This window comes from Melanotaenia boesemani, chromosome 1 (genome assembly GCF_017639745.1).
Source record: "Melanotaenia boesemani isolate fMelBoe1 chromosome 1, fMelBoe1.pri, whole genome shotgun sequence".
NCBI classification, from domain to species: Eukaryota; Metazoa; Chordata; class Actinopteri; order Atheriniformes; family Melanotaeniidae; genus Melanotaenia; species Melanotaenia boesemani.
The window spans coordinates 28435646-28460313 of NC_055682.1; the positions used below are offsets into that span (position 1 = coordinate 28435646).

A 24668-nucleotide genomic window follows, 5' to 3' on the forward strand; every position below is an offset into this window, starting at 1 on the left:
AGTACTGCCAGTCATACTGACTGACGCTGTCATCCCAAAAAAAGTAAGTATAGGTAAATATATTACAATGACATTTGGTGGAAACATGTTCCCTTCAGGAAGAATGATATGCAAACTGTCCATAAAATGTCCAGGCTAAACTTGTGCTATATAAGGTTTAAAACTTATGTCTTTTGTAGATGTCAGGGCTTCTTTAAAGGCACTGATTAAACAATTAGCCACATTAACAGTGTGCATGTTTTTGAATTGAACTCAAGATCTTCTGTTTTGATTTTATACAAATGGTTTGTTTTTAATATAACTTTAAATCAACCAACATCATCTCTCTTTTAACACATGACTAAACAAATTGTGTGTTTTTGAGAGGTTCATGTTGCATTTTCAGCAACCAAAAAGTTGCTGAAATCACATATAGCGCTCCCTGAGAATAAGTTAGGTCAAAAGGTTTTTCTCTCCACTAAATATGTTTCTGAACCAATACCTGCAAAAGGAATGATGTTGAAATCCCAATGAGGGACAACAGATTAGCCTGTTTGGGGTTTATCATGGTCACCATATTAGCCTGTTAGCATACTAGAATTTGTGCTTCTGATGTGAATGTTTGAAATTCAGTACAAAAAGAGTGTTGGATTAGTCACCTGCTGCTGCAGGTCAAGGTTAAAAATAACATTATTCCCTCTTGATCTCTAGGCACTGATTGTTGATCAAAGACACAAAGATATTCAGCTCTCGCAGCTCTTCTGTTGGTTAAGGCTTTTGTTGTGCTGGTAAATCCCACACATCACATTTCTAAATCTGATGTTGTCTGTCAAATACTTAACCCCAATAAAAGATCCACGGGTGGCCATGACCTTAATATGAATAGCTATTGAATGCTACAAGGGGATATTATTTGGGTACAGAGTCAGATTAAGGGTGTTACTGTGTATTCAACAACTGTGCTCAGACAAAGTCAAAAGTTTTTTACTCACGGTGTCAAAATAAAATAAAAAATACTAAATGCTGATTAGGCTATAGCACTTTTCAAAGTGCTTCATACAAAGTGGTTGAACTGCTCAGCATCTTGTTAATCAGTTTTCTGATTGTAAGTATTAATCTGTGAGATATCCTTTGTTCCTCATGCAATGCTCTTTTTATATTTTTTTGTCCTGTATTTTAAATTAATCACTGCAGAGATACTAATAAAGTTTCTGCCCATTCTTAGAAGAGTTCTTACTGTTGAGCAGTGTGTCCACCCCCTGTTGTGTCTAGCCTGTCTTTGGCATAAGTTGGATGATTTTAATCTGCTCAGAGGTAATCCTTGTTTGAATTTAACGGATTACTACGATCTCAGCAGATACAGAAGAAAAACTTTCATTTGGTGTCGGCCTATCAGGGAACCACAGGGAGCCATGCATAGTCAAAGCTAAAGTAAGCCTGGGAGAGAAAGCTGGGGAAAAATGGGAGCCTTATCATGAATTTAACCCCGACCTGACAGATATTTGCTATACTTAGTGGAGGGGTGGGGCAGAATTGGTCTTTGTTGTGTCTTGGGCACAGTCTTACAAAGCCAGTGAGAAAGTGACAAGATTTCCAAAATAAACCATGGGGCTTCTGTCAGACCGCACCATCAGGACGCAGCCCTGAGCGTTCTATGCCTAGTTCAGTTATTGTCATCACATTTCTTTCGGTTAGCAGCAAATAGATCTTACAAAATCCCACAGCGTCACAAGTCACTGAATATAACAAGGTGGAGACTAATTATTACTGTTATCTTCTTTCCTGTGGGTGGAAATATGGTTTGTGTTATGCATGAGTTTTATTTGTGTCCCCCTCACCCCCTTGTTAGGATAAGATGACAATCATTTTGATGTCCAGAGCAGAGCAGAGAGGCCACTGCTTGCTGCTGAATTTTAAAGGGACACTTTATGACTGGAGTATACTTTTTTTTTCTCTCGCCTAATCTCTTTCTTTATAGGAGCAAAAAGAGATTACATGAATGGCTGAGTCTGGTTGTTCTCAGGTCTTTGCTTAGTATATAATCCCCTGTAATTCTCTTTGTTGTGGACACTCTCAGCTGTCATTCATTGTTTGACAGCAGGGTCGCTCTGAGAATAAAGAAGCGTACCGATACCCAAGACAACAGAGCAAGTTTAGTTTGACTCTGAATTCAAAGAATTCTGATGCAGACAGGATCTGAAAGAAAAGATGGCTAATTTTAAGCCCCTTATATTCATCTCTTGCCCTCTTCAAGATATTCAACACAGTCTCAAGGCATTATTGGGACACAAGCTATTCCATGTCAGTGGAATAGGATGTATACATAAAATATGTTTTGCTGCATTACCAAGATATTTTATTGCAGTCTGACTAAAGTTTTGCAAAGCAATCACATAAGGAGTGTTCACATGTTTAAACAGCTAAAAAAGCCTCCTCCATTTTATCCAGGTGTCCGTAGTGTTGCAGACATGGCTGTCTGGAGACCCCAAAGTGTCTCCTTGCTCAGACTTTCTTCAATTTGTTTATACCTTCACCTTCGCATTAATCTGTTTACTGTCACTCGTTGTTTGGTGATGTTACAGTACCTAAACCACTTTGTGAGTTTCAGGCAGTAAAAACTAGGTGAAAAACATCATGTCTGTTGCATTTCATTAATTTCTTGTTTCTGTCTCATGAAGTAAGAAGGAAGCACACCTGCAATACACAAACACAACAAAGATTAAATAGACAACAGTTTTTTCTCATGAAAAAAAGAAAAAAAAATCTTGAGAAATTAAACTTGACCCTTTTTAAATTTCATTTTTACCAAGAGCATCAAGATTTTGAATCTTGTTAGACAAGTTCCCACAAGTCTAGCAATGACAAAAAATAAAAATAAAAAAAGTGTTTTATTATAACAAAAATAATATTGGCACAGGCATTTTGAAGCAAATTAGACCAAGTGAGTGGCTAGAGGACTGGTTCAGAGGGAATGAGTACCTCTCAAATCTAAGTGGCCTTCTCGGTGTCACTCTAAGAATCACAATCACAGACGTCCAAGTGCTAGTGAACGCAGCATGAATTCACTTCAGTACAGTATGTTCTATGTCAACATGACCACATTCTACATCATAATGCATCATTCACAAAGCATCATCACTTTTTACATTAAATCATCACTTTAATTGAAAAAATCAGTTATTTCCTAAAATCTATCAGCCCTTTTTTGAAAAAAAAAGATCTCATTTAGCCACCCCCCTCAAACATTTTCTAGATCCGTATTAGTTTTACTCGCGTTTGTACTTTGGCAGAACTTTGTTTTTCTAGTTTTCCGTGCAGAAAGTGCAGACTGCTCATATAAACTAACCTCTGATCGCGGGTTAGTTATCACCGCGCGTGCGTGCGCGTGCTGGTGGGGGGTGCCGGTTTTTAGTGGCTGCAGGCAGACAGCGTGTGCTGCTGGGAGGAGCAAGTTTGGAGGCTTGAAAACGAGAGCAGCGTTTAGTTAGTAGTGGATGAGGTGTGCTTTCTTACACTGAGGATGGACTCTACTTCACGGACATACTGACGGACTCAAAAAATATTCTACAAGTCTGTTGTTTTGACGGATTTAGATGTAATCTCTTTTTTTTTTAAAAAAAAAAAAACCTTTTCCATAGACCGTGCAGACTTCATTTGTGTCGGAGTGTTTCACTCTCCAGTTCGTGGATGGTAAGGTCTTCTGTGTCCGCACCTTCACAGTGATGAGACGCGAGATGTTTTTAAACAAATTGTCATCGATCATAAAGATTTTTCTGAATTAATGCTTGACAAAAATATGCATTTTAGACATTGGCTGATAAGGTAGGGCTTACAAAGGAATTAAATTTTAGTCTGTTAGTGTTTTGTGTTAGTGTCTAAAACTGGTTGTTTCCCCTGATTGTTAGTTTATGTTATCCGCCTCCAGAGCTGCAATTTCTCATGTTTTTGATAATATGGTTCACGCGCACACTGCATTGCAAAATCTACTCTTTAACAACATGACAGATTGTGGATGAAAAGGAGAACAGCTTGAGATGTTCAGTTCTTGTGTTCTGTATGCAGGTGAGGAAGAAAGCCTGGTGGATTTTCCCCTTATTTCTGTCCTCACGAAGGGGGGAGAGAAAGTTCTTGATTATTCATATTTCTTTTTGGCACAGAGAGCATTATGGAATTGATGGGTCCATTTAAACACTCTCTTTCAGACATCTTCTTGATATTTTCTTTCCAAATAACTGTCTTCTCTTTGCTGACGTGTTGATCCTGAAAATAATCACATATCACTCTAGATGGCCCTGAATAAAGCAGCACCTTTTCACCATATTTGTCTTAAGCACAGATTCCTAGTAAGATTTGTGTTTTATCTGGTGTTTATGATGCACGTGAGCGCTGCAGACTGTCTGTGTTTACACTGTGCTGATACGCCTTGTTGGATTCAGGCTGTAGTGACCGGTGGAGTCGCCCTCTCCGTTCTACATCTCCTCTGATAGTAGCTTTCCTACTGTAAACAAGCCTTTTCTGTTCAAGTGTGAGTAAAGGCGTGGTAATGCATGCATCACCCCATTCTTCCCCTCTTTTTTTCTTTCACAATTACACTTACACAGACCCCCACCCACACATTCAAGCACTCAAAACAAACATGCAGTCTCCACCCAACACTTCACCCACTGTAACAACTTCAGAGGAATGGTCAGCATGTGGGGAGGTTGTGGTGAAGAGTTGGAGAGGAAATCAGGCCATAGAGAGGCTCTGCTGCTTTTAACCCCCATAAGTTAGAGATATCTAGGGTCTAGGGAGATGAGTATTGCTCATTGCAAGCTGCTGGGAACTTGTGTATTTAGAGTCCCTGCGCAGCCTCTCTTGCAGCGCTAAGATGTGGGAAAATTGTCATTTGCTGGGCTGAAGCCAGATCACACCCAGACATGAAGCAAGTCATGCTGCCTTTTCATTAGCTGAGCAGAGTTTCTGCAGAAGACTTCAAAAGCTGCATTTTTTTTTGTTTGTCTTACAGTGGACAGAAAAGTGTAAAAATCTCATTTAGGGTTTTTAAGGTTTTGCTGCAGCTAAAATATTTGGCAGTGCAGCGCCTCAGGTTGAGGAATCTGCAAGAATTCTTGTGAAAAGTCACACTTAGTCTTTACACATTGGTGATAAGGTTTAATGGCTCACATTTGCATTCTGCAAAACTTGGCTGTAGCCCCTTCTGCCGTGCTGTTGCATAGCTTTGTCTGCCAGTTGCAAGGCCATTCGCATTCAGTGTGACCTGCAGGTCCTGTTGTAAAGCTGGCCTGGCCCTGCAGGCGTTTTAATGCCAGGCCAAAGTGGGACTATGAATGCAGGTGATGTTTCTCCTGAGGCTTTCCTGATGAGCCTGAAATTCTTTAACAAATTAGATTTCCTACATTTTCTCTGCTGCTTCTCTCTCTTTAACAAACAGCTCTGTTTGTGAGTTGGAAGCAGCACTTTTATACTTATCATAGCCTAACCACACTATTAATTATAGACATTCTGCATGTTTACTTAGTTCTATTTGCAAGACACAAATATATATTGTATTCTTTAATTAATTAACATTGGTTCTGCACTGTTTTATAATTAAGTTTCTTGGTGGCGTGCAGTGTGGATGATGTGCTAGTCGTACATCCTCTTGAGACGTTTTGTTCTGTAATAGAAATAAGTGTTCACTGTGATAGAAAAAAGTGTTAATTTTTCTATGAAAAACTCACTGTTGGTTGGAAACACGGTTGCAATACTACACTGACCCTGATCTACATCACATGGCTCAGTCTGTTTGTACTTGAGGTCATAAGAAGTGCTCTCTGCAGTCACTCCTACGAGGGCTTTACACAGATGTCTGTGTTTGGATGGAAATATGTTATGTAACATACTCTTCTCCAGAGAGAAATGAATGTCTTCTCCATTTTCCCTCTGTTGTTTTGAAAGTAACGAAGGAAAAAAGATAAACTGTGACTTTTGTAATGAAAAACAGACATTTTATTTCACTGGAATGTTTTTTCTTTGGAATCTGCCAATAACCAAATCTTATATTTCATTTGGTGGAGTGATATGGATGCAGAGACTGTTTTTATTTTGCTCCAAGTTCAGCTTGAGATTGAATATTTTTCATGGAAATATTCAGCTATAAAAACAAAGAGTTCATATTCCTAAAGATGGCTGGAGGCACAATGTATTCGGTGCTTACAGTTTAAGAGTGCTGCACTGGATAAGCAAATCATTTTGAAGGAAAATACTGTTTTATTTCATTTTTTAAACATTTAACGGCTCAATCATTGCCTCTATTTGATTTTTTTTTTCACTTGATAAGTACATAATGTGATCTGAAGCTACAATTATATTTTACTTTTAGTAGAGAAAACTCATTAAAAATGTATGAAAATGACTTGAATAGAGGTTTGGAAGAGGAGGACCAGTGGGGATTTTACCGTGTTTAAATTTGGTAAATAAAGGGTAGTCAGACTGTTTTGGGAAAGCAGCAGAGGATCCTCGCACCTTGAATCTGTATTTTCTGTCAGCTGTCCTTCGCAGTAGTGGCTTTATTCTGTGTACAGTTTGATTTATCTTGTGCACACAGAAGAAGACAGGTGTGTGTGTGTGTGTGTGTGGATGAAGCAGTTTACAGTCCTGCAGTGGTGTCACCCTACCATTTCATTGATCAACAGGTGGTGTTGACACTACGTCACACGAGACCACCCTGCCCATTTAAAAACTTCATCAGCCACGTGGGAAAAGTTCATTTCTAGTGGACCTTGAAGTATTTTTGTGAATGCATGTTCTCATTACAAAGGCTTTGAGGATTACATGCATGCACACAACAATTGAAGTCTGCTGCATAGTCATGACAAATTTGTGCATGTGTAATCATCTGCAGAGAGTCAAACACACTTCCTCCCATCCCCTCGTGCTTTCACGCTGTGTTTTCCAGACTTCCTGGCTCTTTTTAAAAGTGGAAATCCTTGTCAGTGTTCATTCATGTCCATATATCCATCCCCATAAGCATTTATTAAAGTATTTCTCATATCACCATTGCCTCCTCTGAATGCAAGGCTTGAAAACTGTCAGAAACTTCATAAATAAAGACAATAAAGTGTTTTTTTGGTGGATTCGGTTCACTGCTGTGACAAGGCACCTATAATGATAGGTGATGAGAGATAATGCCAAATTCAGACTTTAAATATGACACGAGTAATAAGGCATTGTTATTTATAAATTAATGCAAAAAAAAAAAAAGCTAATTCCTCGGATTAACCTGTTTGCATTAACACATCAATTGTGACAGCCTAATGGACATTAAAATGTTAGGGCATGGCTGCCCTAATTAAAACTTAAAGACTTGTAAGGAGTGTTTATGTGGTTGTACACGTTTGTATTGATGGGAAATCAATTAACACATAATAATCTGGATAATTTAAAAATAGTTATTGTGTTGACAAGAAAATCTTTAATCGTGACATCTTCAGTTTGCTTTACACTGCAGAATTTCTGCATTTTACCGTTTATAGTAATTTGCTCTCTACATTTGTTACTGATGTTTGTTTAAATACTGGTACGAAAAAGCAAATGATTTCTTTAGAAAACCGCAGGTCAATGTTTATGTTTCCAAAAAAGGAAAAAGTTTCTAAAGAAAGTATTAATTTAGCAAGATTTTTAAATTTTTCTACCTTGTACAGACCCTCGATCATGTAAAAAAAATTATGTATAAAACGTATAAATCATTATTTCAGCTGTGTTTTGTAATTGTAATTGTTGGTTCCAGTTTTTTTTTCCTGTCAGAGTTGCTGAAGAATGAATTTGTTATGATGATGCTCCTTATCAGACTCATGTATCTGCTATTATCAGCATGACTGTTGACTGGAGGCACCAAACTGTTGACTTATTACTTCCTTTATTGGCGCTGGCTGCTCTCAAACATGAGGACAGAGCCCATACCTGACAGTAAACAAAGGAGAAGTGCTTCAGTTGTTCCTTTTTGAATTCGAGACATTTACTAAGAGTAAACAGCCAACGGCCTTGAGGCAGCAAAACAGACAAATGATTCAAACTGTGTCACCTGGTTTCACCTGGAATGAATAATGTGAACAAACTTGTGGTTAAGGCTTTTGATTACAATCATGGAAATTTGTACCTGGATGCCGACGTGATTGCAGTTTGGGTCCGACAAGGTGAATCAGGGGCCAGAAACCGAATACAGTCATCTGACTTGCTTTTAAATCCTATTGCCCTGCTTGTCAAACCATGTAAAGAAATGAGTCCTCATGTCGGTTTAACTACAGGGATTAATCACAGCCCCTCTAAAGTTGATGTGCAAGTCATGAGATGAATAGCCTGCTACGGACAGCCAAGCCTTTGGATTTGATGGTGTAATTAGCAGATGAACTGTCATGCTAACACAGCATGGTCTAAACCTTACAAAGGCTTCTACTGTGTGATTACATGACTGTAAATTTTCTGTTCACCTTTGTCACGCCGCACAGTTTGTCCACCGTTTGACTGACGTCATCACAGAGCCAGTGCACGAATTAGATGCTGTTTTGTAGCCATTTGAAACTTCAACAGCATCAGTGTTTCTTCATGTGTGATGGGCTAGAAATCACAGAGACTAATGCTGTAATCATAATAATAATAATTATATAAATAAATAACAGCTGAGGATGTCCCCACCCAAGGGAAAATGTAGAGCTCTAATCAGAAGGATTTCCTGATTGGCCAGCATACTTCATTTGTCTAAAAAGACCATTAGGTTGTAAGTGTGGAGACATTTTCAACCCAGAAGTACATAATAAACAAAATTGGGATTCGTATGATCTGTTTTCCAGTGAGTTTGTTGTCTAACAGAATTTCTTTTTTTTTTTTTCTCAGTGCAGTAAAATGATTTCTTCAGCAACTTTCACATCTGCAAAGGTTTCCATAGTTTCGGTAACAGGTCTGTGTCGGGTGGGAAATTATGCCTCTTATCACGCTGCGTTCTGACTGACACTCGGTTCATTATTGACACTTTGCAAGTTTTTCAAGAAGCGATCTCCCACTGTTCCCCATCATGGCTTGAATAATTTGAGGCAAGGGCAAGTCTGTATCAGAGGCAATAAGGTGACCCCAGCTCTCCTTTAAGCACTTATCTCCTCTGCCAGTTCTGCTTCACTCACGCGTTTGAAATGATAATTGCTGCTTCCTGCATGGCAAAGCTGAGCAGTATGTACACTAATGTAAAAGGGGAGCTTTGAATATTCCTCTGAGCCTATTGGAGCTTAGATTACACCGAAAGTGGTGTCACATCTTACTCTTTGCTCTTCACTTTTAGCAAGGATTGGATATAGCATGCTGGAATGAATGTCACGGAAAGACAAACCCCATTGCTAACCTTAAAGAATCCACAGAGGAATGGAAAATTTCTCAGTTCGTCATTGCATTTCAATGAATGCCTTTGACTCGGACATGACAGAAGGGTGGAAAGAGTCTGCATACTGTAGTTAAACAATTAACACAGACCTGTCTGGTAGTGTGAGGTCATGTAAAGTCAGTTGGGGTGTATGCATTGCCTCATGGTGTCTTATCATAAAAAGAAAAAGGTTCTATACAAAAAGGTGGAGCCAGCCAGTGAATGCATTTACTGCATACTCTCTCTAATGGACATTAAAATGGATTTCCTGTTGTGCTACATGAATCTGTGATGTGCTCTCATCAATGATAAATGTATTTATGATCTCTTTACAGGCTCCAAACAAATCCCATTATTTGTGATTGTTTGTTGAAGGGTTTTTGTAGCTGTGGAGCACAGTTTCACTCTGTGTTAATAAGGCAGGAGAATCAATTCTGCGCATATTGTAGAAGCAAATTCAAAAACAATTTTTTTTTACCTTGGCAGCAAATGTCACCCTAAATGCTAAACTTACTAAATGAGGCTTACTCATTTAAACTTAATAAGACTTAACAAGGGACTGGGTTGTAATCTGAATGTCATAAACTGCAGATTGGTGATAAGGGCTTTGTCTCTTTATCAAAACTCACCTTAGTTTAAATTATTTGAACATCATCCTCATTGTGTACTAGAATGCACCAGAGACATGCAATAGCTGGATACATTACAGCCAGTCATCAACGCAAAGATAATTGTGTGAATAATTAATAAAGTGCAGGAGAAAAACATTTTTATCCTAAAATCAACCTGGGATCATGCATTTGAATAATTTATGAAGTATTTAAATGAGTATCTTGGTTCTCAGTGACATTCCTATTAATATTAGATGACACATCCTGTTGTGTCTTCTACATAATGACCATTACAGAGTGGCAGGACAGTGGATTATCAATGAGTTTGAAGGCTTTTTTGATTAATTTAACTTAATTTATTTTATTTAGGGGAAAGGAAAACATTGAACTACAGTTTGAAATCTGAATATTTTTTAAATACTTAACATCAGCTTGACATGTTAGGAGAAATTTATGGAAAGGGATATTATATGAATGCTCACTGGTAAGTCAGAACTATGCCATTTCTTCACATTTCTCTCTTTTGTAAGAAGTTTGTCTTCAGGCATCAGGATCCAAATCTGCAGTTTGCAGCTGTTCCACATTATAGGCTTAAATATTGGCACATGGACAAAGGTTTATTTTATCCTGAGTTAAAATCTCTTCGGCAGCACGCTGACACAGAGGCCTTGTTTGGTTTCAGAGCCAAAAGAAAATTTTACCTGCAGGGTACAAATGACATTAGAGAGTCGACATACGAACATTTTTGTCTCTGGATATGTGTGTTTTTGTTTTTCTTTCACATTATTACCAAAGGGAGCAACTGCAAGTGGACAGTCTGTTATGTTCAGACTTGGTAGCTGATGTCTTTGCTTTTGTTGTCTTTATTCCTTTTAGAATCTTTACATTAATTAGCATTTAATTTCCTGCTTATAGGTTGTTTTTTGTTTGTTTTTTAGATGAAAAAATAATGCAATATTTAATTGGAAATATGTTTTCCCTGGGTTTACATTGTGTTCAACTTGTTACGAAGAGTTTTCCATATTAGAAACTACTCAAAGGCCTCTGTGAGAGGAAATCCTGGAGATTTGTTTCTGATAGGCATTTCGGTAAAGAAAGCAATGAGCCATTTTAGGACCACTGCACTCAACATTTAAGCCATATCTTAGCATTGACTTCTTCCTGTTTTTAAAATTCCTCTGACCTATTAGTAACTTGTTTTGGATGTTTTTATAGTTTGAAACAACCTTAGAAAAACACGGTGATGATATGACATCACATATTGCTGAAATATCTAATGAAAAGGTGTAACCATGCTGGATGGAGAGTAAGTTGTGATGCTGTTACAGTCATCTATACCTCATCATTGTCCAGCCTCTTCATCAATGAATTACCTCATCCAGACATGCTGATTCATGCTTTCTCATTGTGTAACTCAGAGTCACTGATGGTGAATATGCTGTAAGCTCTGCCAGTTTAGAAAACAATTGCTGCAGTCTCAAGTGCTGCATGGGGTGCTTACAGTTTATTTTTAATCCAGACATGATTTATTTAGCAGTCTACTTTCTTGGTGCTCTGAGAAGTCTGCACAGCTGAAACCTGCCTCTTCACTCCCCCCTCCATACAAACACCTCCCATTCCCAGGTGGGCTTGGTTTAGTTTGTAATACGGTATACAATATTTCTTTTAAGAACTGCATTTGATTGTGTAAAACAAAGATGTTTAATTGCATCATTACCATTTTTTTCCTCCCCATCTATAGACAGGAGGGTCCAGCTCTGATTTGTTTTAATTACCCGCTGTTCCATGATTGCATAACAGTCCTAAGGAGTCCATTAAATATCCTCATCTGAGGGAGTATATAAGAATCTCTGCTGATTTCTGTCTGCCTGGCATTGTGATGTGACCATGCAGACTTGACTTGTTACATTTGTCCAGTACATCTTTCTGTATGGAACAATTTACTCCATAAGACAAGCTAAAAAGACACTTGAATAAGTAACCAAGCACTGTACTGTCTGCAGTTATACATCTGCATGTCAATAATGGTATAACAGACCTGACTGTCTGCTGCTCCACTGCGCTGCTTTGTCTTGTCTGTGTTCTATTGTGTTAAGATGATTACTTAGACAGCCTCTTTTATTTCAGAAGATAAATGTGAGTTGAAAGAAAAGTGTTGTGTTTAATGTCTGACAGTTGGCAGCTGTGCTAAAGAATTAATCTAAGGCCCTGTTTCGAACAGGGGCTAACATCCTTCTTAGGTAATCTGAACACAAGTGGACATCTTTATGGACAGATGTCAAAACACCGGATTGAAAGCAGTTGGATGATATTTAGATGTGTGTGTGATAAGGCAAAAGTGTCCTGGACAATATTGGAGGACTAGCTACTTACCTAATGTGCTTCTATGTGGACAGCAGGGTTCTAATTAAGTTGTGTTCCTCCTGGTCCAGAAATTTAAAGAGCTAGTATTAGTGAAGTTTAATCCATCAGTGTATTCCACAATAATTAGGAGCCAAGCCAGTGTAATTCTGGTCCTCAAAACTGATGTTTTAATGTAAAGTAAAACTTTAAAAGGGATTCTGAATGTGTTGCTGCTTTAAAACATACACAGCACGTTGATATGTTACAGATATGTTTTAGAGTAAGACCTTTTCTTAAGAAACCAGTTCAGAATAAAAAAGTGTTTAACAGTGTTTTACAAATATCTCTTATCCCATTATATAATAACCTATTGAATTTTTTTGCTTGATTCATTCTAGCTTGCTTGGTGCAGGGGCTAAAGAGATCGAAGGGGGGGCTAATCTTTTACCTATAAAATTACATTAGTGTACAGAAAGTGAATTTTCTAGAAGATCATTAAGTAAATATTAATTATTTATACTTTTGATTGGATGTTAACATTTTTTACTAGAAGGAAAACAAGTGTGCCTTACTCAACCTTTTCAAAAGCCAACCATTGATTCAGGGGAAAATTATACCTTATCCACCTGCCCCAGCCTGATTTCTGAGCCAATCATGTTACTCAGCTAAGCAGCCTGCTATAAGTGTGAGTTATAATGACAAACACAGTAAGGAGTCTCTGCCTTGTCAGTCACCCACTGGGATTTTTTCTGGCCAACATAATGATCTCACTAAAATGTGAGCCCAAATGTGGCCTTTGAGATTTTTTTATTTTGGTATGTGTTGTGTTATTGAGAGATGCATTGATCAGAACGTGAAATCTTTAAATGTTTTTATAGTTACTTACCTCAGATTTACTGATGATAAAGTTAACGTATTGGATGGCGGCGTAATCTCACCTCGTGTCGGACTCTGTGATAGTACTCTATCCATAGGGTCCTGGTCTGATCTGGTTACAAAGCACAAAGCCCAGTCCATATGTAGCTAGCCAGATAACAAACATCCATGCTGTTCCTTCCCCAGTGAACTTGCCATGACCCATCTGAGTGTATCGTTCAGTGTTTCTGTCACATCCTGTCTCCCTCTGAACAGATGCAGGTATTAATGGGGAGCCTCGAGGGAGGTTTGGAAGGTTAATGAATCTGTAGCTTTAAGCAATATGGCACCAGATTCACCCTTCTCAGATACGAGCGGCAGACCCTTGCCTAGATGAGCAGATGGGTTCTGTTTCATGGCATACACTTACTGTGGTTGAGCACTTGCTGTCCAATAAGATCTAGTACTTGTTTATATCTAGTAGCCTACACTTTTTCTTAAATGATCATGTATCTTAGTTGCTAAGAGTGGATTAGCATAGTCTGACTAAAATCTGTGTTTATATGATATGGTGTTCAAGTGTAAAAGGTATATCTGAAGAAATGAGGACAAGTACAATCTGTTTTCTTTTTATGTACTTACCCTTTATGCTAATGTATTTTGAGTCCTCCAGATATATGTTTTTTAGTCAGGTTAATGGTCTTTTTTTCTTCTTTTTCTTCTTTCACAATTAGCCATATGCTAATTCTTGGTAGTCAAATGTTAACTATTATTACACTTTTCATACACAGACATTTCACCCAAATATCCACATTCACAAGAAAGTGAAACTTAAGGTGCTGTGACCAAAAATCAAGGTAATCAAGTGTTTCTAGCTAGCTAGCTTCAGTGTGTATCCAAATGTTAAGAAACCCTCCCAACAGCTTCCCTCACTTTTCATTAAAAATTAAAAGACCTGCAGAGTTGCAGAGCCCTGGGAACACCGAGACCTGTGTCCCCCTGTCACACACAGGGCTGCCATGCTTGCTGTCCCAGCAGGCATGAGAGGGAACACCAGAGGAGGAGGGAATGTCACAGGATGGTGGATGGATGTTTTAACCTGGGGTGACTCAGCTAGTTTCAGTGGAGCTGCAGGGACCAAAGCAGGGCTGGTAGTAACATAGTGCTTCGCTGCTCAAGGCCCTCGAGAATGGGTGTGATGTTCAGTTCAGGTACAGATGCAGGGCTACATTAGCCAGCTGCTGAGATGATGCATTGACAGGTAGCAGGTTAGAAATCTGTGTTCATACTATGTTGTGTTAAAGTAAATTCAGGTTGACAAGAGGTTTAAAGTTGCATCATCTGGAATGGTGTGCTCTGGAGTCGTCCCACACTTGTTGTATTGTCATTGGATTTATTAGCTACCGTAAATATTTTAAAGGGGTCATCTAAGAGTCGTTGCAATGATTCCAGAGACATCTTGTGCTCTTCAGTGTTTACGTTCTAAACTTTACCACTTATAGCTTATGACCTTTCGAGAAGACATACAGTATCAGTCAAATAGGAGTAGTGACTTGTGTATTATCACAGAAACAGTTTGTTTTTTTTAGTTTTTTTTTTTTAAGAAAAATAAAATATATTACCTGTCACTTTTGAATAATTTAAATGAAGCAATGTTTATAGGACAACTTTAAAACTGTTCCTCATCAACACTAAACAGTGAGCAGACGAAAATGGCAGCTAAACTTGGGCAGCGGCTGAAGCACTTGCTCAGGTGATTGTGGCGTTTGCTGAGTCAAATTCAAAACTGCAAGAGTAAATATTTGACTTAGATTAGCTAGGTTGACCTAAACTTGACTACAAATGAATGCTAATGCAGCTACATGTTGGTTGGACCTGGGTATAAATGCTTTTTTAAAAAGTTTGTAAACAGTCTTGTAAATCCAAGTTTTCTTAGATGTCTCAGTATTTTTGTTTATTTTTTCACATAGCCTTAAAATTAGTGCACAAATCCAATATTATTTGGTCAAGGATCTCTCACCAGTTGCTGATTACAATATAATTAAACACAGGATTTAAAAAAAAAAAGAAAAAAAAATCCAGCAGGCATTCCTTCTCATGGGCGGCAGCATAAACAACAAATTCGGCTCTTACTTAAACATCAAAGTTTTTGAAACCCTTCAAGCTACCACATAATAAGCGTGTGATCAGTTGGCCAATGTTCTGAATTGTTTAGTGGTGTTTTTCTTTGGCATGGGGTTAAAAAAGATAACTATAGAAAAGTCAACATTGTGTACTATACTACAGTTCAATATTAAAGACTCAGGTGTGTCATATTTTAGTGATTCTGTTCATGTTTGAATGCATTCTTTCTGTTGTATCTTCCTGAAAGAAATAGCCTAAGCCAAAGATATCCTCTATGCCTCTGTAGTTGTTGGTTCCACACTCAGAAGTTGGATATGAATCTGTTACTCAAGCTGTCATCTGTTTTCTAAGCATCTTCTTGGACCAAATATAAAGAAATGATTTCTGTCTCTTCTTTCCACAGATCCAAAATGACTCTCACTAAATGGTCACTTGTCAGAGCTTAGCGTTGACCCACCGAGGAGTGTTCCAACTACATGAAAACAAGCAGCGTTTAAGCCTGAAAGGATTCCTCTTCTCTGTGCTAAGAGTCCGCTAACAAGAATCCAGTCAAGGACACGTTCACCCCCCTCACCCTGCAGAAAGATGGGAGTGAAAAAATAAAGCTTTGCAGAGTCAAGAGGCGCTTAATGAACTCCAAAGAATTTTAAAACAAACTGTGTGCATTTGTCTGTGTGTAAGAATCAGGCAGCCATGTGCACGTTAGCTGCAACCATCCACTGTCTTCTTGCTGCTGTGCTGCTATTGGTTAGTAGCCTCCATTTAGTGACTACCACTGAGGATGATGTCACACCTCGCATCAGCTTCTCATACAGTAAGTAAAAATGATCACCTGCCACACTTCTGTCCAAACACTGATTTAAGTTTGTGTTATTCTGGTAAAACCACTAAGTTTTTTTGAAAATATTATTGGCTCCTCAACCCCTCTCACAGTCAGTCAGCTGTAATGTTGGTTTGGTTTTCTTTCTTTTTTCTCTCCTCAAATAGTCTATAGAAAATACATGATAAATGAAGTTACAAATGTTCTTATCCTACATTTAAAAAATCTGAAAAGCTAAAAAGTAAAATTTACCCTTCTGAGACAACAGCTCTACTAGTGGAAACATTATCACCAAAATGAAACACACCACGGGGTCAGAATCGTACCAGTGTAGACTTGAAATCCCACTCTGGTGAAGACAGCTTGTCATGGTTTACCAAATGCCCGGTTCCACACAAAAATGGTAGCATTCAGGTGAGTATAGAGAAAACTCAACAAACACCTCAAACAAGTGTGAAGTAAAGAAGATGCATTCAGAAACCTATTGCAAGCACCCACAGGCCCGAGTGCATACATACTAATTTAAAAAGACAAAAAAGCTACAAACACTCCTCGTAAATATATGCAATTATACGTTTTGCTTCCTGTGGTCTTCCTTAAGGATTAACTGTCACTTTGCACAAGATATGTTGCCTGTGTTTTGTCACCTGGAGCTTTGACTGAACAAATTAGGTGGAAAAATAAGTATGGATGGCATGATTTGACTCCTGAGTGATGAGCAAAAGGATCATCAATGATATTTTGAACCTTGTAACTGTTCTGCAGCTTCAAACATTCAGTAACACTTGATGTTTTTGCTAACATTCACCTTTCTGTAATGTGCAGCTGAGTGAAGCATATATCTCAGAAAAGCAACTCTCCTGGTCATTTCCACTGCTTACATAAAAGACCTTTTTGGACCTCACTTCATCACTAAATATTAACACAGCACACACTGCAGCTTGACTTGTTACTATTACAATGGATTAAGTTTTTATAATCTTTAAAGATGTTTCTCAGTATTTACTCAGCTGACAGATTTTTGTTAATTGATTGTAGGAGCTTATGATAAATGAGGAAGCTGTTTGGGTGAGGAAAGCCTTTCTAAATGCTTATTGTTTATGTGCACCATAGCTGTTACTACAAGCAGCTTTAGATAGCAAACAGGCTGCTCCTTAAAGTTTACTCCCTGCTTCCTACAATGTGTCTTTGTTCTTATCCAGAAAAATGAACAAATTATGATGTACAAGATTGCAGTGCTTGTTTTTTTTTTTTTTTTTGTTTGTTTTTCACTTTTCTACCAACTTACCAACTTGTACATACTTGAGCAATTTCTTTTATTTCTAAAAGCATTCAATTGAGTCACACCAGGTTCTCTGCAAATTAAGTGTTTTCTCCTGCTTTGTTTTAATCCACTCTGCGTTCATAATCTAAATTTCATATATTTTGACACCAGTACTTAGTGATGTAGGTTGTCAGCTTGTGAGCATAAGTAGCAGTGTGAGGCTACGCTCTTTTCACCTTTATAATACGGTGTAGAAAATCTCATTTTAACGCCTCTGGACTGTAACCTTTAAAGAGAACAGATCTGTCCAGACCCTGCAGCATCACTGACTTGCTAAACATTTTATATACAAACTAACCTCATTTCAACCTGACACAACACAGGCAAAGAAGGTCACTTCTTAAAACCCGAAGGTTTGGTTAGTGTTGTTTCAGAAGAAGGAGGGGAACTGGGCAGTTTTCTCAAGAAGACCCTTACCCTTTTCCTGGAAAGGCGTTGCTTTCTTTGTTTTTTTCTTGTCCCCCTTTCCCTCCTGTCTTGCTCCTTCCTTCTCTCCTAATGAGCAGGCTAATCTCTCATGTGTTGTAAGCAAGAGTTTTTTTGTGGTTGCTGCAGTGGGAGAGCTTGTCTGTTTTTCATTATGGCTCTTGAGCTGAGAGGCAGCACAAAGGATCATGGGACTTGAAGCTAAAAGTGTTGGTAAGGAACAAGTTGTCAGAAATGTCCTTCTCCAGAAATGCCATGAAGAGGTGAGGTGAATGATAATGTTTTTTATATTTCCAAAATAATATAAAGAAGGTAAATGCCTGTCTTCAGTGATCTTTTGCAATTATTTTTATTCAATCAAAAATGGGTGCAAACACATTGTGGAAATTTGCTAATGATTTTAGCTACTTTCAACGTCTGCTGCTTAAAAGAAAAGATGATAGATACATCGCCAATAGAAAAATGGTGTCCCAGATAATTGGAGGGTCTACACTATAGCACAAGCCCTCCCTTCTCCGCCTGCAGTGGGAACAGGTAGCCTGAAGTTGCTATTTATTTTTTATAGGCGTTTTCTTGAGGTGAAAGAGGTTCTTAAAATGTTTTAATGTTGCAAGAAAAGCACCCTAATTGTCATGTAAATCAAGAAGCCATTCTTATACTCATATTGATTCAGTGTATCTGAACATATAGAATGAAGGAGTTGGTGTAACATGAATGTTTGTGGGCCATTCGCCAAAGACAGAGATACAGGAGCTGAATTGATGTATCTGAAACAATATTTTGCAGTAATAAATGGATGTTTATTTTCAAAGTGATGGGTAAATAAAATGTTTTTTTATTGCATTTGTTTGTGTTGAGGAACAAGCTGTTATCCCTATCAAAGAATTGACTAGAAATGTGTAATGTTTATCTCTGAGCTCAACACATTTAATTTCAAACCAACCCTTAAGATTGCTTTATTGCCCAGCTCTGCAGGATGTGCTGTTAGTTTGCTGAAGCTTTACCAAAATCTCAGAATTCTGAAGAATAAATAAAAAAATCAATCCTTTTTTTTTTCTCAGACTTACAGCTTTAAAGTCTGGCTGATAATTAGACTTAAATTAGTGCTTTTTTGCACTGACTTGACTGGTTGTAAATTCAGTGATTTGTTCAAGAACTGGACATAAATAGTATCCATCCATCCAACCATCATCCATCCATCCATCCATCCATCCATCCATATGAATAGGGTAAAATATTCAAATAATGAACACATGAAAGGATTTGATTTAGGTACAGTCAAGCGTTTACTATTTTAAGTGTTCTGTGTTTCTGGGGGACAGCACTTAGATTACCTGCATGCTCCTAATAAATAGATCACATTGTAACACACTGGACTTCTGTGGCTGAGGAATATACGTGATGTATAATTATGGCTCCATACTTTGTAGGTTATTGCTGAAAATCGATCTAAAAGAACATGTGCCAAAGTCAATAGCCTGAATAGAAAAGTTGATTTTGCTGCAATTTTCATCCATCAAGTTTGTATGTGATGTACTGACCACCATCTAAAGGAAGTGGATCATCTGAGTCTGTTAACACTTTCACTCACACTGCTTGTAGAGAAGCAAATGAAGAGGGCCCCTTTAAGCCTGGCTTGTGAATGCGCTGTCTGCTCAGTGTACACAGTGTCCTTTCTAGTTTACGTTAGATTTATGTTTGCTGAATATTGTGCAGTCTCTCTCATGCATGCTAATCCACTGACCTTGGCAGTGTGTGGCTTGCAGTTCAGGAGCAGAGAAGGGCCAGCAAAAGGGCGTGGGGTAGAGTTTGGGATTGGTGGGGGTCAAACAAAATACTCATGGGGTTTTAGACATGCTCCAATGCCCAGCTAAAACCCAGCAAGGACACACCCACTGATCCTGAAAGAAAAGCGGCCTCTGGCTTCCAGCAGAGGTGGCACTCACAAGTGTCTGCATATAAAACCACAACAGTAGCAACAATGGAGTGTAATGACGCCACATCAGCTCCTTCTGTTTCAGACCTTTTAATGGCTTTGTCAGTTGCACGCTCCAGGGAGTGTACAGAAAAGTTCAGTCTGCACAGATTTTGATCAGGAGCTTTTGATTTGAAGAAAATGGCAAGCGGTGAGCGTTAATTGCATGGCTATTAATTGAGATGGACAAAGAGGAATGTAAGGTTAAATTGTGTCATTTGGTGATTTCTGGATCCCCGTGGAGAAGTGTGGATTTGCCCTGAAAAAATGTGATTTGCTTCATTGCATTTAGCCCTGCAGCACAGATTGGCTGTATTTAAGTTGTGTAAAAAAAAAAAAAAGAAAAAAAGAAGTCTTTATAATGGATTGTGTTCGTCTTTTCCTTTGGTATGATTAAATATGGATACAGTTTCTGTGGTGCAGAATGTACATCTTTCTGGACAGCTCTGAGAATCTCAAGCAAATGTCTTTTGTCAGCCTTTTATGTGCAATTTGCTGTCAAGGAGGCATTGTTTTTTTTCTTGCGGTAGGAGTGGAATAAAAACCAAGTGTTTATCCCAGGGCACTGTATAATCCTATGGAAAGGGGAATCCATCTTAAGCCTGCACCACCAACTTCTCTCAGGTATTGCTCGCTGATCATAAATCACAACTCAGAATTAAAGTTTGTTGTGTCAAGAGGAGACTCGTAGATTATTGTTACCTGAAACCCTTCTGTGGTGGCATTTGTCTATATTTAGCATGAATAGTGGTTGAAAAGTATACTGTAAAAAGATCAGAGGTGATGCATAATATAAAGGAAGACGTTAAACTGATTCTGCGGACATCCAGTACTGTACAAAAGTCTTGAGACTTTCCTCATGTTTTCATATTTTGCACAGCTCCGTATTTAGAGTGCTTTAATTTGATGAAACTGGGCAAGTAGAAGACTGTAGCAGTGTGGCTACCTTAGCAACTGTTCTGGTGTAACAGGTTTTTATTGCGATGTATGGGAGGAAGACCAGGACAGCCAGCTTGGCTGTCTGCTCTAAGCTCTGCATCTTATACCGGGGCCTCCACAGTACTGCAGATAAAGATAGATCATGATTAGACATGCAGTACAGTTGTACCAGTCTGCCTCACCTGCTGCTGCTCCCTGAACCACAGCTTCACCCCTCCTCCTCATAGCTGAGCCAAAGGCATGCCCATCACCACAAAGACAAAAAAACGTGTTAATGATGATCGATGATATTTGTTACTATCATGCACCATATCTAGAAACAACAAAGTAAAAATGGAGTATATTCTCTTCAGGGAGGGTTTCACTCGTGAGTGGAGGACATATCCAGTATCTTTCATTAAAAGTCAGTACTTTCGAGTATCTGTTCCAGTGAGTTAATGCACTCCACATGCTGGCTAGTTTTACTGGAGCATTTTTGGGAAGAGAGATGGAGGTGTGGGTATCCCAATCAAGCTTTACTAACAATAAACACAGCTAAGGGTTCCATTAAAGTTATACATTTTTTAAAAAAATGTTACCAGTTTTACCGAATTGGCTGGACCAGGATCATCAACTGATGACCTTTGTGTTGTTTTTGAACAATGTTGGGGCAAAGTAACCCAGAAGCACAAAAAGGGACCAGTGCAGCAGTACCTGAGCTCAACAGCCAACTTCACAGCATGATGACAGGAAATAAATGTGACTAGGGTACTGAAAGACTAGAAGCATGCTGCAGTTTGACAGAAGAGGTGTGTGCATGTGTGTAAGACAAGACAAGCCATTAACTACAAATGTAAACCAGTGTGTTTGACCACTTTTCATCCTCGTTCACTGCTGTGGATGAGTGGAGAGAGTGGGAGAGCTGGTGTGAATCCAGCCCACTCTTCTCATCGAGAGCCTCTCCAGAGACTCCCATACACATGAACGCAAGGTATAGGACTGTGTTTGTGTGCTGTGGCAGCACTTTAAAGACCTTCAACACATGCTAGTCCAAAGTGAGTGCACTTTATACACTGCAAGCAGCTCCTCTGGTGCCCTGAAAATCGACAAGTGTGCAGTCAAAAATGGGTGCATTGACTTGTGCTTTGATGGGACTCTAACTGTAGCAGAAACCATCTGTAATCATGTGCAAGCCAGCTGGAAGTGGATTTTGGCAGTGCAGACACATGGCTTTTTTCCCCCTCTCTTCAGATCCACTTGGCTGAGCCATAGATATGTAATTCATTAAGCAAATCTCTAATGGTGCTCATGTGTTTAGTCATGTGAGTGCTGTTCTCTCTGTTGATGGCAGCGTCAGTAAATCCACCTCTTTGGTAAAAACATGTATCTACCAGAAGTTGTTTGATGCCTTCTTTTTTATATTGTGTCATTTTCTTGGCCTCCAGAAGGCTTATACTCAAGACTTTGATGATTCTGTGGTCTTCCTCTTCTTCTCTATTTTTTTTTTAGAGCTGGAATAGCTCAACCATTCACCCTGGATTACTGTTAACTTTACAGTAGATTTTTGCCTTCCAAAGTTTAAGTTGTCCCAGAATTTTTCCCTTTCCGTTTTCCTCTCTGCAGTCACCAGTGAAAAATTTTTTCATTTTTGCAGGTCTTTGGATCTATGAACTGACTATCATCAGTTAGCTAATGGACATATTAAAGTGGCACTACAGAAACTGGCATCCAGTTGCGGGTGTGTGATTCTGTGCCACAAAGCAAACCTGTCACGTGATGCTGCAGACTGAAACACAAAGTTAAGAAGTGTGGTTTCTCAGCCTCTGGATGCTGCAGGGCAATGATGGTTCCAGGGATACACGCAATTGATGTCAGTGTGACATCGATTTTATTTATGGTTTAAGGGTTTTAAGGTTTTAAGGGTGGAAATGTATAGTATTGCTTTAAATGTCATATACTTAAATGTTACCAAGACCATGCTAGTCTTGGCAACAAAAATGGACAACTCACTTTGTCTTTACATAAATACACCTTTATTGATCGTAACATCTTATATGAAGGGTGTGAAATGGATAGCAATTATTCAGAGTAAAAAAAGTTAAAAAAAAATGTAGATTATTACTTTTACAACCATCGAACCAGTTCTCTAGTGTAGCTAGCCTGATCATCTTTGAGAATTGTGATTATGAGAAATTGCTTTTATCATTAAAAACTGTGATTTAAGTGACTTAATTTGAGTATTTATTAGACCTGACAACTGTTCAAATTTGAACTCACCAGTGTCTGTAACACTAATATTGCCCATCCATTTTTTGGCAAATTACCCTCGAACAACAAAAATTTAAATTTGAGTGGTAAATGGTCTCCAGATAAGATAGAAACTCATTTTCCATAAATTAATTAATAAAATGATGCTGGTGATGTCAAGCTCTGGCTGATTTGGACCTGAGCCAGCCGAGGGAAAGATGTAGTCTCGTTCTGTGTTTTAAACATGTACTGTTTCGCCCAGATGTGCTCTTAGGCACTGAAATTTTTTTAATGTACAAACTAAACCTATTATTGATTGTGACTCCCCAAAACAAATAACACAGATGCTGTATTTGGGTCTGGGCTACATGACGCTGCTTTCCCTTCCTTTCTCAGGTAAAATGCATTTTGCAGCAACCCATCAGTTTTTAGAAACTTTCCGCCTCTTGGAGCTCCAAAATCAGATTTACTGAGTGATGCAAATTACATAGTTCATTTAAAAAATATCTTACTGGAATATTGCATCTAATTGCTGACATAATGACACTTTTAATCCTCAGCTTAACCTTTGCAGAATCTAAAACAAGTAGCTGCTTCCTGAGGTTAGATTATAAGCCAAAGTTTAGTAGCTATCAGCACACTCTTCTTCATTTTGTTGGCATTTTCCAAGCTTTCTGAGAATATTTAACAGAGAAAGACTCTGAGGAGACGCACATGACAAGCACAGGCATGTTTGTTTTGAATTGTGAGTGTGGAAATGATACCAACTATCTGTCTCCTTCTCTTTGGGGTTTACTGTCTTTGTTTGAACACCTCAGTCAGACACCATAGAGCGTCTGTCTCTGCCTCTCTGAGCTTACATCCAGGATTTTGTATGCTTTCAGCTGCAATAGACCAATGCACTGCTTCACTTCGGTGCTTTGAGTGTTTGATGGATGCGTGAGGATGACACCTGAAAGCCTTTAATTACAGAGAACTGATCATGTCTGTGCCAACCCCTTGTTCTCTGCTTTTAGAGACATGCTGTTGTTTAATACACTGACCTCATCCTTAATACAAGTATGTTGTGGAGATGTGTTTTTTTTTTTGTCTTGTTTTGCTTCTCAGAGGATAAAGAAAAGTTTTTCAGGATTCTTGACAACTCACATCTCCAACAAAGAGGCATTTTCTTGGGTTTTTGTAGTTGCCCTGATGTGTCTGCACCTGTTAACACATGGCCCCATTACCACATTTTTGATGTATAATCCTCTCGAACAGCAAATACTAAACCTGCACACTTTCAGGCTCTGGTTATTATCTGCAAGGGCCAGCTGTCTCTTAGGGTGATGTGCACACACACTTGCACGTATAAACAGAATAGACGGTTTATGCAGGCACAGAAAACTGCAGCAAAGCGATGATTACAAACAACGCAGCACATACGAGCAATAAGGCCAGCTTCAGAGGTTCTTTCTCGAGAATGGTTCTGTCAGCTTTCTTTCTAGTCAAATCCTGTCCAAATTTTTCTCTTTTCAACTGCTTTCTGCTTTTTTCTGTATCAGCCTATATTTTTATCTTTATTTTTTATTTTATTTTATTCATTTAATTTAATTTAATTTTAAGTTTAGCTTCTTGTACTCAACGAGAAACACTGTTGCCCTATCTTACATTTGAGC

General features: G+C 38.5%; 1 protein-coding gene across 2 annotated transcripts in view; it reads left to right on the top strand.

Annotated features, from left to right (window-relative positions):
- LOC121643123 (semaphorin-4B-like) overlaps positions 1-24668 on the top strand; it is a 57004-nt gene that overhangs the window by 5969 nt on the left and 26367 nt on the right. Inside the window, exons 1-2 of one of the 2 annotated variants that reach the window (XM_041990368.1) lie at positions 3458-3669; positions 15707-16117. In XM_041990368.1, coding sequence (XP_041846302.1) covers positions 15997-16117 — 121 coding nt within the window. In that variant the 5' untranslated portion in view covers positions 3458-3669; positions 15707-15996. Of the gene's footprint in view, positions 1-3457; positions 3670-15706; positions 16118-24668 lie in introns of those variants that run through there. The other variant, XM_041990376.1, reaches the window with a different exon arrangement.